Source organism: Pristiophorus japonicus, chromosome 1 (assembly GCF_044704955.1).
Source record: "Pristiophorus japonicus isolate sPriJap1 chromosome 1, sPriJap1.hap1, whole genome shotgun sequence".
In the NCBI taxonomy this organism is placed as follows: Eukaryota; Metazoa; Chordata; class Chondrichthyes; family Pristiophoridae; genus Pristiophorus; species Pristiophorus japonicus.
Window position 1 is genome coordinate 537,046,267 of NC_091977.1, and position 17,153 is coordinate 537,063,419.

Below are 17,153 nucleotides of genomic sequence, written 5' to 3' on the forward strand. Positions count from 1 at the left end.
CCTCTTCCTCCCCCCGCCCCCTCCCTCCTCTCTCCTCCCCCCCTCCCTCCCTCTTCCTCCCCCCTCCCTCCTCTCTTCCTCCCCCTCCCTCCCTCTTCCTCCCCCCTCCCTCCCTCTTCCTCCCCCCCTCCCTCCCTCTTCCTCCCCCCCTCCCTCCCTCTTCCTCCCCCCTCCCTCCCTCTTCCTCCCCCCCCCTCCCTCTTCCTCCCCCCCTCCCTCCCTCTTCCTCCCCCCTCCCTCCCTCTTCCTCCCCCCTCCCTCCCTCTTCCTCCCCCCCTCCCTCCTCTCCTCCCCTCCCCCCTCTCCCCCCTCCCTCCCTCTTCCTCCCCCTCCCTCCCTCTTCCTCCCCCCTCCCTCCCTCTTCCTCCCCCTCCCTCCCTCTTCTCCCCCCCCTCCCTCCCCTCCCTCTTCCTCCCCCCCTCCCCCCTCTTCCTCCCCCCCTCTTCCCCCCCCTCCCTCCCTCTCTCTTCCTCCCCCCCTCCCTCCCTCTTCCTCCCCCCCTCCTCCCTCTTCCTCCCCCCTCCCTCCCTCTTCCTCCCCCCCTCCCTCCCTCCTCCTCCCCCCCTCCCCCCCTCCCTCCCTCTTCCTCCCCCCCCCCTCCCTCCCTCTTCCTCCCCCCTCCCTCCCTCTTCCTCCCCCCTCCCTCCCTCTTCCTCCCCCCCTCCCTCCCTCTTCCTCCCCCCCTCCCTCCCTCTTCCTCCCCCCTCCCTCCCTCTTCCTCCCCCCTCCCTCCCTCTTCCTCCCCCCCCCCTCCCTCTTCCTCCCTCCCTCCCTCCCTCCCTCTTCCTCCCCCTCTCCCTCCCTCTTCCTCCCCCTCTCCCTCCCTCTTCCTCCCCCCTCCTCTCCCTCTTCCTCCCTCCCCATGGGTCTGTATTTTACACCACAGAATTTGCAACATTGCAAAAGCTCCTTTCCATTGAATTATTTAAAAACATGTGGTTTAAATTAAACTAACGTTCTGTGCATCGGGAGGTTTGCATTGCAAAAGATGCTGTTGTTGTGGTAACAGTTTCCTTGTTCAGATTTCTGGGGTGTTTTTTACATGGGGCGTAGAGTTGGCGTTGTTTGCACACCGCTGCCCTGCCCTAGTCCCAGCACCAGGTCTGGTTGTTACCCACTGTACTGTTTTGGCCGGTGCATTTATTTTTATAAATCTTTAATGAGGAATGCGATCGAGAGTCTGGTTTCCAGCAGGTTGCATTGAGAAGAAGGGTGTGTGAGATGCATTGAGAGAGATCTCACCCCATCTCTTTCCTCTCCCTCCCCTCCTTCAGTTAAAACCAAGGGCAGTTATAGCACCAATCGCCCTGCAAAAGCTGCTTTTTGCATTTGGAACATTAACTGCCAGTTTCTGTCCATTTAAATGACAATGGGACCCATTCTATCCAGAGCCTTTTTATTTCAGGTTGGGATAGCATCCGTCACAATAGAAACTGGTCTGAATAAAAATGCGCTACATTGTAGCAAGGAGTTGGAGTACACTGATCACTTGGAGCTTTGTTCAGTAACGAGCAAAGGTTCATTCTATGGCTGTCCTCCAGAATGCTGCTTTGTCAGGGGTGGTTCGAGCTGAGTTTAGCAGGCAGCTCGAGTTTGACACACATTTAAATCCCAGTGCAATAGCCTCTCTTTTTTGTATCACAGTAATTGTGTTTTGTTCTGTATTTTCAGTCTGATTAGAACTGGTCAGATGGTATTTTAAAAAAATGGTTTGCGATTGTTACATGGTTTGCTGTTGTGGCTACATTTTCATGTTTACAATTGTGGAGTTGAGGGAGTTTAATTTGGTTCGGTAAATAAGAGTTGGACGTGCGTATTTAGTTCAGGCAGGATCGTAGAAATTTGTGGCACGGAAGGAGGACATATCGGCCCATCGTAGAAACAATGAAAATAGGTGCAGGAGTAGGCCATTCGGCCCTTCGAGCCTGCACCACCATTCAATAAGATCATGGCTGATCATTCACCTCAGTACCCCTTTCCTGCTTTCTCTCCATACCCCTTGATCCCTTTAGCTGTGTCTAACACCCTCGTGTCTGTGCTGGCCGAAATAGAGCTATCCCTAATCCCACTTTCCAGCTCTTGGTCCGTAGCCCTGTAGGTTACGGCACTTCAGGTGCACATCCAAGTACTTTTTAAATGTGGTGAGGGTTTCTGCCTCTACCACCCTTTCAGGCCGTGAGTTCCAGATCCCCACCACCCTCTGGGTGAAGAAATTTCCCCTCAAATCCCCTCTAATCCTTCAACCAATTACAGTACTTTAAATCTGTGCCCCCTGGTTATTGACCCCTCTGCTCAGGGAAATAGGTCCGTCATATCCACTCTATCTCGGCCCCTCATCATTTTATACACCTCAATCACGTCTCCCCTCAGCCTCCTCTGTTCCAAAGAAAACAACCCCCGCCTATCCAATCTGTCCCCATCGCTAAAATTCTCCAGCTTTCTTGAGATCTGAGCATTATTTGACTAAAAGTTTATTGATGCGGTGAATTTTACAATATAGCTTTTCCATCGTGGGGCAATTTATTTTTTGATACTAAAAGCCTATTGCACTGCTCATAGGCTGAAGGATTGTTTGAAGTACTGTGTGTAGTAATCAAACTCCTTTAGGCATGAAATCAGCAAAGTGTATTGTCCAATTCAAATTAACATGATCAGAGATGCATCATGCTTGCATTTAAACTGTTTCCAGTCTGTGAATGTCTATAGTTACATTCCAGCCTGGCAGCCATTTGCTTGAGTCTCTTGTGTGTCAGCCATGGCTCAGTGGGCAGCACTCTCGCCTCAGAGTCAAAAAGTCGTGGGTTCAAGTCCCACTCCAGAGATTGAGCACAAAACTCTAGGCTGACACTTCCAGTGCAGTGCTGAGGGAACGCCCCACTGTCGGAGGGGCAGTACTGAGGGAGAGCCCCACTGTCGGAGGGGCAGTACTGAGGGAAAGCCCCACTGTCGGAGGGGCAGTACTGAGGGAGAGCCCCACTGTCGGAAGGGCAGTACTGAGGGAGAGCCCCACTGTCGGAGGGGCAGTACTGAGGGAGAGCCCCACTGTCGGAGGGGCAGTACTGAGGGAGAGCCCCACTGTCGGAAGGGCAGTACTGAGGGAGAGCCCCACTGTCGGAGGGGCAGTACTGAGGGAGAGCCACACTGTCGGAGGGGCAGTACTGAGGGAGAGCCCCACTGTCGGAAGGGCAGTACTGAGGGAGAGCCGCACTGTCGGAGGGGCAGTACTGAGGGAGAGCCGCATTGTCGGAGGGGCAGTACTGAGGGAGAGCCCCACTGTCGGAGGGGCATTACTGAGGGAGCTACGCACTGTCAGAGGTGCCATCTTGTCTACCCCTCTCGGTAGATGTTAAAGATCCCAGGATATGATTTTGAAGAAGAGCAGGGGAGTTATCCCCGGTTTCCGGAGGCCAATATTTATCCCTCAATCAACATCACTAAAACAGATTATGTGGCCAGCTTGCTGTGTGCAAATTGGTTGCCCTGTATCCTACATTACAATAGTAACTACATTTCTAAAAGTACTTCATTGGCTGTAAAACGTTGTGGGAAACCCTGATGTCATGAAAGTGCTATATATTAATGCAGGTTTTTCACCCCCCATCTGTCGCCTGAGGGTCATTTTTTATAGCAGGTTTGACCACCTTAAAGTAATCTTGGTTTAATTAACATAGCAGCAGGTTTGATACCACCTCTCCTTCCGTGCTTCATTTCAGCTGTGTAAGGCAAACTTATGATAATTGACAAAAGAACCAGAGGCGAAATGAGGAGGGTTTTTGTAACGCAGCCTGTTATGATCATCATCATAGGCAGTCCCTCGGAGTCGAGGAAGACTTGCTTCCACTCTAAAAGTGAGTTCTCAGGTGACTGAACAGTCCAATACAGGAATTACAGTCTCTGTCACAGGTGGGACAGACAGTGGTTGGAGGAAAGGGTGGGTGAGGAGTCTGGTTTGCCGCACGCTCCTTCCGCTGCCTGCGCTTGGTTTCTGCATGCTCTCGGCGACGAGACTAGAGGTGCTCAGTGCCCTCCCGGATGCTCTTCCTCCCCCCTTAGGGCGGTCTTTGGCCAGGGACTCCCAGGTGTCGGTGGGCATGTTGCACTTTATCAAGGGTCATCAAGGTCCAGGTCGTGATTGGAACGTGGGCAGGCACTGTGGAGGGACGTAATCGGGGCCCAGGAGAGGCGAGAGTTCGGGGCTCAGAAGAGGCGAGGGCCCAGGGGCAGCACGGGCTAGCCCACACTGCGATATGTGTGCGCACTGGGTCCGTGCAGCAGAGCTCGTCTCCAGTCGTCCTGGTTAACCCTTGCCACTTGTCCAAGACCTAGCTCTGTCAAGCCCGTGTGGTGGCTGGTGTGCAACGGTCACCCCACGTTAAAAAAATCCACGCACAGGCATCTGCCACCCTTCAACATGTAGTTCGGGACCTGGAATATTAGGTCCTTCATTGACACATCTGTGAACTCATCCCTTTTTGGCCTGGAAGCAAGTCATCCTCGATACGAGGGATGACGATCGAGCGTTGGAAGCAGACTCAATAACTTTCAAAAGGGAGAATTGGATAAATACTTGAAGAAAATTTTGAAGGGCAATGGGGAAAGAGCAGGGGGGGAGTGGGACTAATGGGATCGCTCTTTCAAAGAGCCGGCACAGGCACGATGGGCCGAATGGCCTCTTCCTGCGCTGTATTGTTCTGTGCTGACGTAAAGTGCGCTTTTTTTTTAAGACCAGAGGCCGCTGCAGCAAAGAATCACGTTTGGATTTGAAATTATATTTTACATCTTTAATCGTTTTATCGTTTTTTTAATTAAAGATACCAATAGAAGCTGCAGGATTTGCAACATGCAAGGCTGGATTCTCAGAAGATATCTACAACGCTGTGGTTTCAAGGAGCGTTCGCGAAGGACAGCCTCTTTTAAATGGTAATTGATCGCTGTATTATTGCTCTCTCTTTTTTTGATTGCATCATCGTGTTGGATATTTGTGTTAAATTAAGAGGCAGAGAAAGCAGGCAAGAACTTCCCGCAGCACTAGAACGCAGTCACTTCGAGCTTTATACGTACAAGCGAATGAACAAAAGGATGCAAATATCTCTCTTGGAAAAATCATCTTTTTCTTTCCCCGAGTTGGTGGGTGGAAAGAACCTGCGCTGGACAATCCTTCGTACATTTTTGTTTTTAGAAGTGCAGTGGCTGATGTTATTTTAAGCGACTGAAATACTTGACTTGCAACCTGAAGGTCGTACGTAGGCTGTCTGTGATTTGAAGTTTTGCCTGCAGTTCGACACTTTCATTGGCCTCGATGCTGTGCTGAAATGGCTTTTTTTTTAGCTCTTTAGACTGGGCTAGCTGAATTAGCCAAGTCTCCTCCTCCGTCTGTGATGCCGTTCAGTCTGCAGTCAATAAGGGTATTACAGGATATATGCAAATATCTACTCTGCTTTATCTCCCGACATCTCAAGTCTTTTCGTTCCTCGTCTCCTGTTGTGCACCTTGGAAAAGTCGATGTTTCTCAAAAGCTGCGGCAACAATGGTTAAATAACTGGTGCAGAAGAAAACTGGTGTAATGGTACCAGGGCTGAGGGACAGCATAAGAACATAACATAACATAAAATAGGAGCAGGAGTCGGCCATACGGCCCCTCGAGCCTGCTCCGCCATTTAATACGATCATGGCTGATCCGATCATGGACTCAGCTCCACTTCCCTGCCCGCTCCCCATAACCCCTTATTCCCTTATCAGTTAAGAAACTGTCTATTTCTGTCTTAAATTTATTCAATGTCCCAGCTTCCACAGCTCTCTTGAGGCAGCGAATTCCACAGATTTACAACCCTCTGAGAGAAGAAATTCTTCCTCATCTCAGTTTTAAATGGGCGGCCCCTTATTCTAAGATTATACCCCCTAGTTCTAGTCTCCCCTATCAGTGGAAACATCCTCTCTGCATCCACCTTGTCGAGCCCCCTCATAATCTTATACGTTTCGATAAGATCACCTCTCATTCTTCTGAATTCCAATGAGTAGAGGCCCAACCTACTCAACCTTTCCTCATGTCAACCCCCTCATCTCCGGAATCAACCTAGTGAACCTTCTCTGAACTGCCTCCAAAGCAAGTATATCCTTTTGTAAATATGGAAACCAAAACTGCACGCAGTATTCCAGACAAAGGCAAAATATTGCGGATGCTGGAATCAGGAAAAAAAACAGAAAAGGGGTTATGGGGAGCGGGCAAGGAAGTGGACCTGAGTCCATGATCGGATCAGCCATGATTTTATTGAATGGCGGAGCAGGCTCGAGGGGCCGAATGGCCTACTCCTGCTCCTATTTCTTATGTTCTTAAAATGCTGGAAATCTCAGCAGGTCAGGCAGCATCTGTGGAGAGGAAGCAGAGTTAATGTTTTGGGTCGATGGCCCTTTGTATGAATTGGATAATGACTCGCCATTCACACCCTATCTCGACTAATGTTTTTCTAACTTCTGTCATTACCATTTTAATTTGGGCCATCATCCCTTTTGTCTCTCTAATCTCTCCTGTCTTCCACCCTATCACAGACTTTCCCTTTTGTTCTTCCTCCCCTCCCCTTTTCAGTGCTGATTAAGAATCCGTTCTTTCCAAACACTCTCCAGTTCTGACGAAGGGTCATCGGCCCGAAACATTAACTCTGCTTCTTCCCCACAGATGCTGCCTGACCCGCTGAGATTTCCAGCATTTTCTGTTTTTTATTCCAGGGGATGAGGGACTTCAGTTACGTGGATAGACTGGAGAAGCTGGGTTTGTTCTCCTTGGAGCAGGGAAGATTGCGGGGAGATTTAATTGAGGTGTTCAAAATCATGCGGGGCTTGGAATTCAGAAGAATGAGAGATGATCTTATCGAAATGTATAAGATTATGAGGGGGCTTGACAAGGTGGATGCAGAGAGGATGTTTCCACTGATGGGGGAGACTAGAACTAGAGGGCATAATCTTAGAATAAGGGGCCGCCCATTTAAAACTGAGATGAGGAGGAATTTTTTTCTCTGAGGCTTGTAAATCTGTGGAATTCGCTGCCTCAGAGAGCTGTGGAAGCCGGGACATTGAATAAATTTAAGACAGAGATCGACAGTTTCTTAACTGATAAGGGAATAAGGGGTTATGGGGAGTGGGCAGAGAAGTGGACCCGAGTCCATGACCGGATCAGCCATGATCGTATTAAATGGTGGATCAGGCTCGAGGGGCCGTATGGCCTACTCCTGCTCCTATTTCTTATGTTCTTATGATAGTTTCTCCCCATTTACTCTGTTTCCACTGGTAGGAGTGTCGGTAAACAGAGGAGGCAGACTTAAGGCGATTGGCAAAATAAACTGGGGGAAGATTAGGATTTGTGTTGTGATCTGGAACGCGCTGCCTGAAGGGCGATGGAATAGTGACTTTCAAACGGGGAATTGGATAAGTACCTGGAAAGGAGACATTTGCAGGGCTGTGGGGAAAGGGGGATTGGGGGTGGGGTGGGGGGGGGGGCGGGCGGGAGTGGGATTATTGGAGCTCTTTCAAAGCCGGCACGGGCACGATGGGTCGAATGGCCTTCTGTGACCTAATGCTGGGTTGACCAGCCTGTTGCACCCTGTGGAAAGATCTTAATCATAGACATTTAGTAAGTTGAACACACGTACCATCGGCAGCGTGATTAATTTATGACTTCTGAATGCGTGGTGATGAAGAACACTGGAATGCATCCACTTAACGATTGGGTATGTTCATAATGGAGTCACAGGGTCAGAAGGAAATTCTGATTAAACTAGTTTTAAATGTTGACAGTTAGAGGTGTGGTACACAACTAGATTGCAAGGTAGACTTCCAAACACAGGAATGATTCTGTTGAGCAATGCCAGTGTACACATAGCTTGAGAAGATTACAGATATGGAATAAGTGTTACATTGCGCAGAGGAATTGGCTGATGCTTTGGTGCAGCTCTGGAACTTGCACTGCCATCTGAAATTCCTCATGTATTTGAAGCCATGCATTGGTGCAGTATGTCAGTTGGCAGAAAAAAAAATCAAAGAGCAAGTTGTTACTTAAATGGAGAAAGATTGCAAAGTGCCGCAGTACAGCGGGGACCTGAGGGCACTTGTGTATGAAACACAAAAGGATAGTATGCAGGTACAGCAAGTGATCAGGAAGGCCAATGGAATCTTGGCCTTTATTGCAAAGGGGATGGAGTATAAAAGCAGGGAAGTCTTGCTACAGTTATACAGGGTATTGGTGAGGCCACACCTGGAATACTGCGTGCAGTTTTGGTTTCCATATTTACGAAAGGATATACTGGCGACTCTCGATTATCCGGGTCCTTCGGGGATCGGGCTATTCCGGGTAAACGATTTTGCCACTAGGGCGAGTGCATGTACTTGCCGAGAATGTTTGGGTCCCAAATTTATAACTTGATGCTGGATTAGCTTGCAGGAGTCAACGACCCCTCCCGCAAATCAATGTTGAAACTTGTTAGAACACAAACTCACCGAGCCTAGTCCCCAATCCTTCGGCAGTCATCGGTCGGCGGAGAAAGAGCACAGACAAGCCGGACGGTGCCAGCTTGCCGGGTCCCCAGACCCTGCCGAGAAATCCGAGCTCGTTTCCCCGCTAGTGCCGCGATCCGGCCCAGCGGCGTGGCTGAAAGGCGAAATGCCCAGTCGCTAAAGGCTTCAACCGCTGGAGGTCGAATGAGACTGGGCTTTACTTACCCCCGAGGCCGGGCAGCACCCTCAGTGGCAGACAGGTGCAGAAAGTGGTCAGCGCAGGACTGTGTGTGGGGTGGGTTTAATGGTCGTGTGCCGCTGTATACGGGACAGAATCACAGTTTTTAAAAAGTGTAGCGGGTTCTCCATTAGATCCGTGTACGGATAATCGAGAGTTGCCTGTACTTGCTTTGGAGGCAGTTCAGAGAAGGTTCACTCGGTCGATTCCGGAGATGAGGGGGTTGACTTATGAGGAAAGGTTGAGGAGGTTGGGCCTCTATTCATTGGAATTCAGAAGAATGAGAGGTGATCTTATCGAAACGTATCAGATTATGAGGGGGCTTGACAAGGTGGATGCAGAGAGGATGTTTCCACTGATGGAGGAGACTAGAACTAGGGGGCATGATCTTAGAATAAGGGGCCGCCCATTTAAAACAGAGATGAGGAGGAATTTCTTCTCTGAGGGTTGTAAATCTGTGGAATTCGCTGCCTCAGAGAGCTGTGGAAGCCGGGACATTGAATACATTTAACAGATTATGGAGATCGGGCGGGGAAGTGGACCTGAGTCCATGGTCAGATCAGCCATGATCGTATTAAATGGCGGAGCAGGCTCGAGGGGCCGTATGGCCTACTCCTGCTCCTATTTCTTATGTCGGTGCTGTATGCAGTCTGCACAGTGGAAGTTTAGAAAGGTGGCATTTTGCCTTTTGGTCTTTAGTAAACTGTGCCTCTCAATTTCACTTGGGAGGGCTGAAATTTCTCTCTTTCCCCAAAGCGGGGGCACTTAACGGTTTTTATTGTGGAATTTCCGTCCCAATCAATGGGGCGATGATTGGAGTGGTTTTGTCCTCCTTTTTCTTTTACGTTTTCGAGTATCCTGGCGGAATTCTGGGCTGAGTCGGAGGCGAAGGCGGGCAGTGTCGTGTGCGTCACGCTGAGCTCTTTTAAGCCTCACGTGGAAACGTCACAAGGTCCCTCCCCGTCGGTTAAAGGGGAGGGCCGCTGGGAACTCTACAGAGACATGAATACAGGTTGAACCTCCCTTATCCGGGACCCTTGGGACCCGACCTGTTCCGGATAAGGGATTTTTTCCCAGACGAGGGGTGGTCATGTTAAATTAGATGGTACAGCTACTGACCAAGGGGATATCGGGGCTGGGAGTGTGGCAGAGAGATCATGGGAGCGGGGGCAGTGAGGAACGACTTCAATTTATTCGTGTCAGTGTTCTGCGAATGCGCCACCCGGTGGCCGGGAATGGTTCCGGACGAACGGTGGTTCTGGATGAGGGAGTTCTGGATAAGGGAGGTTCAACCTGTATTGCCCGTCGGGCCCGGCAGAGAGGATTTCGGCCGGGCTGGTGCTCCAGCACCCAAGAGAGGGAGGTGCCAGGCGGCCCGGCCGAACCTGTGGCCACCATTGTCGAAAATTGGAAACAAAATGGCGGCCGCGGCAGTGCGCCCGTCCCTTTAAGGACGGGCGGGCAACCCAGCCACTGGCAGCTTCCACTCCCTTGCGGGGCGGAAAGGTAACGGGTCGTTGCGTGCCCGACGGGGTAGGTACACGGGCGGGGCGGTACGTTTCTCCGCCACAAAAAGGGACGAGGGCAAAGTCCCAAATGTCGGCAAAACCTTTTCCTTTCCGCTCTCTTTATTTAAAAAAAAAAAAGGGGGGGGCAATTTTGACCCCATTTAGAGCAGACGCCTCAAATCGCTGGAGAAAAACCACCAACGATGTCTCCGCAAGAACCTGCAAATCCCCCGGGAGGACAGGCGCACCAACGTTAGCGTCCTCGATCAGACCAACATCCCCAGCATCGAAGCACTGACCACACTCGATCAGCTCCGTTGGGCGGGGCCACATTGTCCCCATGCCTGACGCGAGACTCCCAAAGCAAGCGCTCTACTCAGAACTCCTTCACGGAAGGAGAGCCCCAGGTGGGCAGAGGAAACGTTTCAAGGGACACTCTCAAAGCCGCCCTTGATAAAGTGCAACATCCCCACCGACACCTGGGAGTCCCTGGCCAAAGACCCCCCCCCTAAGTGGAGGAAGTGCATCCGGGAGGGCGCTGAGCACCTCGAGTCTCGTCGCCGAGAGCATGCAGAAACCAAGCGCAGGCAGCGGAAGGAGCGTGCGGCAAACCAGACTCCCCACCCACCCTTTCCCTCAACCACTGTCTGTCCCACCTGTGACAGAGACTGTAATTCCCGTATTGGACTGTTCAGTCACCTGAGAACTCACTTTTGGAGTGGAAGCAAGTCTTCCTCGATTCCGAGGGACTGCCTATGATGATAATGGTCTGTTAATATTGTTTATCTAATACAGTCTGCGCTACCAAGTTTGCTCCAGTTTGAACTCTTGCCTCGGTTTTACAGTCGTGAGATGCTGGTGTTGGTGCACCATAAACATTGGAATGAAACTTGTGGTTATTTCCGACTTCTCAATACCGTTAGATTCTTTGTAAGTCTCGGTGAGGGAGTTGGGTTCTCATTGAAAGCAAACGTGCAGGTGCAGCAAACGGTCAGGAAGGTAAATGGTGTATGTTGGCCTTCATTGCAAGAGGACTTGAGTAGAGGAGCAAGGATGTCTTACTACAGTTATACAGGGCCTTGGTGAGACCACACCTGGAGTATTGTGTGCAGTTTTGGTCTCCTTACCTAAGAAAGGATATATTTGCCATAGAGGGAGTGCAGCGAAGGTTCACCAGACTGATTCCTGGGATGGCAGGACTGTCGTATGAGGAGAGATTGGGTCGACTGGGCCTGTATTCACTAGAGTTTAGAAGAATGAGAGGAGATCTCATTGAAACGTATAAAATTCTGACGGGGTTGGACAGACTGGATGCGGGGAGGATGTTCCCCCTGGCTGGGAAGTCTAGAACAAGGGGTCACAGTCTCAGGATACGGGGTAGGAAATTTAGGACCGAGATGAGGAGAAATGTTTTCACTCAGAGGGTGGTGAACCTGTGGAATTCTCTACCACAGAAGGCTGTGGAGGCCAAATCACTGAATATATTTAAGAGGGAGATAGATAGATTTCTAGAAACAAAAGGCATCAAGGGGTATGGGGAGAAAGCAGGAATATGGTGTTGAGATAGAGGATCAGCCATGACCATATTGAATGGCGGTGCAGGCTCGAAGGGCCGAATGGCCTACTACTATTTTCTATGGTTTGCACAGTGCGATTAGAAACATTCAGCCCACCGCACAGTGTTCCTCTTTGAACCAGTTTTTGAAAAGTAGTGCAGGTTCTGCAGGAGTATTCTCTGTTTTGGTCAAGAATAAACGTCAAAAGCGAGAACAACGTGTTATCATGGTCTTGCCTCCAGCTGCCGGGGCCCTAAGCTCTGCAATTCCTTTCCGCCTCTCTACCCCTCTCTCCTCCTTTCAGACACTCCTTCAAACCTATGGCTGTAACCTCTTCCAGCCCTACACCCCTCCCTATCTCTGTAACCTCCTTCAGCCCCTACACCCCTCCCTATCTCTGTAACCTCCTCCAGCCCCTACACCCCTCCCTATCTCTAACCTCCTTCAGCCCTACACCCCTCCTATCTCTGTAACCTCCTTCAGCCCTACCCCCTCCCTATCTCTAACCTCCTCCAGCCCCTACACCCCTCCCTATCTCTGTAACCTCCTTCAGCCCCTACACCCCTCCCTACCTCTGTAACCTCCTTCAGCCCTACACCCCTCCCTATCTCTGTAACCTCCTTCAGCCCCTACACCCCTCCCTATCTCTGTAACCTCCTCCAGCGCCTACACCCCTCCCTATCTCTGTAACCTCCTCCAGCCCCATGACCCTCCCGAGATCTCTGTAGCCTCCTCCAGCCCCACGACCCTCCCGAGATCTCTGTAGCCTCCTCCAGCCCCACGACCCTCCCGAGATCTCTGTAGCCTCCTCCAGCCCCACGACCCTCCCGAGATCTCTGTAGCCTCCTCCAGCCCCACGACCCTCCCGAGATCTCTGTAGCCTCCTCCAGCCCCACGACCCTCCCGAGATCTCTGTAGCCTCCTCCAGCCCCACGACCCTCCCGAGATCTCTGTAGCCTCCTCCAATTCAGGCCTCTTGTACATCCCCAATTTTAATCGATCCACCATCCGTCGAGAGGTGGAAGGTTTAGGAAAGGAATTCCAGAGGCTGTGCTCCTCTAATTCTGCCCTCTTGAGCATCCCTGATTATAATCGCTCAACCATTGGTGGCCGTGCCTTCTGTTGCCCGGGCCCCAAGCTCTGGAACTCCCTGCCTAAACCTCGCCACCTCTCTACTGCTCCTTCAAGGTGCTCCTTCAAGGCGCTCCTTAAAACCTACCTCTTTGACCAAGCTTTTGGTCACCTGCCCTAATATCTCCTCCTCCTGTGGCTCGATGTCAATTTTTGTTTAATTACCGCTCCTGTGAAACGCCTTGGGACATTTTACTGAGTTAAAGATGCTACATAAAGGCAAGTTTTTGTTGTTGGGACCACGAGGCAAGTGGAATCACTGATCATGCATCACGACAATAAGAAAACGAATAGTATTAGGGGGCAGCTGGCGCTTGGTTGGTTAACAGTTGACCGAGATCTTCAACGCAGGCACTGATATTGACCTCGTTTCAGTGCGGGTAGTAACTAGTTAACAATAACCGAAGAGACCCCAGGTGCAATATAAATGCAACAACAACAACAACTTTCATTTATATAGTGCCTTTAACGGAGTGAAACGTCCCACGGCGCTTCACAGAAGTATTATGAGATGAAAACATTTGACGCCTAGCCGCATAAGTAGAAATTAGGGGAGTTGAAGGAGGTAGGTTTTAAGGTGGAGAGGTAGAGAGGCGGAGAGGTTTCGGGAGGGAGTTCCAGAGCTTGGGGCCCAGGCAACAGAAGGCACGGCCACCGATGGTGGAGCGATTACAATCAGGGATGCTCAGGAGGGCAGAATTAGAGGAGCGCAGACATCTCGGCAGGGGCAGGGGGCTGGAGGAGATTACAGAGATAGGGAGGGGGCGAGGCCCATGGAGGGATTTGAAAACGAGGATGAGAATTTTGAAATCGAGGCGTTGCTTAACCGGGAGCCAATGTCGTCGGCATCATCTTGGGCAGTCTCTTGGAATCAAGGAAGACTTGCTTCCACTCTAAAAGTGAGTCCTTGGGTGGCTGAACAGTCCGATACGAGAACCACAGTCCCTGTCCTTTCCAGAAGAAAGTGTAACCTCCACCTTGTTCCTTGAGCTGTCCTTCTCCTGCCCGCCGGGCCTCGCTTAGGACGGCGACGTTGACATCAAAGCGTCTAAGTAGGCCGGCGAGCACAGGGGGTGTGATGGGTGTGAGCGGGACTTGGTGCGAGTTCGGACAAGTTGTCGTGCATGTTTAATTTTATTGCTAATATTCAGATCAGTTTGATAGTTTTTCTAGCCGAGGAACTTTTGCTGTCGTACAACACAAAGCTGCTCACTGGCTTGACCCCCCTTTTGTAGGCTGGGTGTAAATCTCGACAATGCAAGGCAGTGTGTGTGTGTTTTTTTTTTAGCCAGTTAATAGGCATAATCTTTCAGACGAATCGTGCATACAAATGTGTTCTGACTTTAGGTATGCAGGCAGCAGCTGCCTCATTGCTATTTCAAAGCTCGAGTATTGAAGATTGGTCATTCATTAATCGGATTCTTGCGTTCAAACACTGGCTAGTTTAGATGAAAAGTGGTAATCGCTGGCAATAGGCTACCAAACAGCAAGCGCTTGAGTGAGTCAGAGGAATTTAAATTGGACAATAAAGGTATTTAGTTTTGACTTAGTGTGGTTCCAGAGCTTCTGTTATCAGCAAGACCAAGTAATGAATCCTCAGTACAATGTTGGCATTAAAGTATATTAAGTCGGACTATAGCTGTTGTGGCTAGATTGGTTTCAAAATAGAAGTATCTGAAGTTTAAGGGCTGTTCCGATGTCCTTTGTTACCGCGAGACGTGACTGCTCCAACGCACTCCTGGCCGGCCTCCCACGTTCCACCTCATCCCAAAACTCAGCAGCCCATGTCCCAACTCGCGCCATGTCCCATTTACTCATCACCCACCCCTGTGCTCGCTGACCGACATTGGCTTCTGGTTAAGCAATGTCTCGATTTAAAAATTCTCATCCTTGTTTTCAAATCCTTCCGTGGCCCTCGCCCCCTCCCTATCTCTGTAACCTCCTCCAGCTCCACAACTCTCCCGATCTCTGTAACCTCCTCCAGCTCCACAACCCTCCCTATCTCTGTAACCTCCTCCAGCTCCACAACTCTCCCGATCTCTGTAACCTCCTCCAGCTCCACAACTCTCCCGATCTCTGTAACCTCCTCCAGCTCCACAACCCTCCCTATCTCTGTAACCTCCTCCAGCTCCACAACCCTCCCTATCTCTGTAACCTCCTCCAGCTCCACAACCCTCCCTATCTCTGTAACCTCCTCCAGCTCCACAACCCTCCCTATCTCTGTAACCTCCTCCAGCTCCACAACCCTCCCTATCCCTGTAACCTCCTCCAGCCCCACAACCCTCCCTATCTCTGTAACCACCTCCAGCCCACAACCCTCCCTATCCCTGTAACCTCCTCCAGCCCCACAACCCTCCCTATCTCTGTAACCACCTCCAGCCCACAACCCTCCCTATCCCTGTAACCTCCTCCAGCTCCACAACCCTCCCTATCTCTGTAACCTCCATGGTCCAGAACTTAAAGAAGGCTAACTTTGAAGGTATGAGGCGTGAATTGGCTGAGATGGATTGGCGAATGATACTTAAGGGGTTGACTGTGGATGGGCAATGGCAGACATTTAGAGACCGCATGGATGAACTACAACAATTGTACATTCCTGTCTGGCATAGAAATAAAAAAGGGAAGGTGGCTCAACCGTGGCTATCAAGGGAAATCAGGGATAGTATTAAAGCCAAGGAAGTGGCATACAAATTGGCCAGAAATAGCAGCGAACCTGGGGACTGGGAGAAATTTAGAACTCAGCAGAGGAGGACAAAGGGTTTGATTAGGGCAGGGAAAATGGAGTATGAGAAGAAGCTTGCAGGGAACATTAAGACGGATTGCAAAAGTTTCTATAGTTATGTAAAGAGAAAAAGGTTAGTAAAGACAAATGTAGGTCCCCTGCAGTCAGAATCAGGGGAAGTCATAACGGGGAACAAAGAAATGGCGGACCAATTGAACAAGTACTTTGGTTCGGTATTCACGAAGGAGGACACGAACAACCTTCCGGTTATAAAAGGGGTCGGGGGGTCTAGTAAGGAGGAGGAACTGAGGGAAATCCTTATTAGCCGGGAAATTGTGTTGGGGAAATTGATGGGATTGAAGGCCGATAAATCCCCAGGGCCTGATGGACTGCATCCCAGAGTACTTAAGGAGGTGGCCTTGGAAATAGTGGATGCGTTGACAGTCATTTTCCAACATTCCATTGACTCTGGATCAGTTCCTATGGAGTGGAGGGTAGCCAATGTAACCCCACTTTTTAAAAAAGGAGGGAGAGAGAAAACAGGGAATTATAGACCGGTCAGCCTGACATCGGTAGTGGGTAAAATGATGGAATCAATTATTAAGGATGTCATAGCAGTGCATTTGGAAAGAGGTGACATGATAGGTCCAAGTCAGCATGGATTTGTGAAAGGGAAATCATGCTTGACAAATCTTCTGGAATTTTTTGAGGATGTTTCCAGTAGAGTGGATAAGGGAGAACCAGTTGATGTGGTATATTTGGACTTTCAGAAGGCGTTCGACAAGGTCCCACACAAGAGATTGATGTGCAAAGTTAGAGCACATGGGATTGGGGGTAGTGTACTGACATGGATTGAGAACTGGTTGTCAGACAGGAAGCAAAGAGTAGGAGTAAATGGGTACTTTTCAGAATGGCAGGCAGTGACTAGTGGGGTACCGCAAGGTTCTGTGCTGGGGCCCCAGCTGTTTACACTGTACATTAATGATTTAGATGAGGGGATTAAATGTAGTATCTCCAAATTTGCGGATGACACTAAGTTGGGTGGCAGTGTGAGCTGCGAGGAGGATGCTGTGAGGCTGCAGAGCGACTTGGATAGGTTAGGTGAGTGGGCAAATGCATGGCAGATGAAGTATAATGTGGATAAATGTGAGGTTATCCACTTGGTGGTAAAAACAGAGAGACAGACTATTATCTGAATGGTGACAGATTAGGAAAAGGGGAGGTGCAGCAAGACCTGGGTGTCATGGTACATCAGTCATTGAAGGTTGGCATGCAGGTGCAGCAGGCGGTTAAGAAAGCAAATGGCATGTTGGTCTTCATAGCAAGGGGATTTGAGTACAGGGGCAGGGAGGTGTTGCTACAGTTGTACAGGGCATTGGTGAGGCCACACCTGGAGTATTGTGTACAGTTTTGGTCTCCTAACCTGAGGAAGGACATTCTTGCTATTGAGGGAGTGCAGCGAAGGTTCACCAGACTGATTCCCGGGATGGCGGGACTGACCTATCAAGAAAGAC

At 50.3% G+C, this 17,153-nt stretch overlaps 1 protein-coding gene across 1 annotated transcript in view; it reads left to right on the forward strand.

Annotated features, from left to right (window-relative positions):
• Window positions 1-17,153, forward strand: part of cdh2 (cadherin 2, type 1, N-cadherin (neuronal)) — a 312,706-nt gene that overhangs the window by 49,065 nt on the left and 246,488 nt on the right. The window contains exon 3 of the mRNA XM_070888845.1: window positions 4,812-4,920. Coding sequence (XP_070744946.1) covers window positions 4,812-4,920 — 109 coding nt within the window. The remainder of the gene's footprint in view (window positions 1-4,811; window positions 4,921-17,153) is intronic.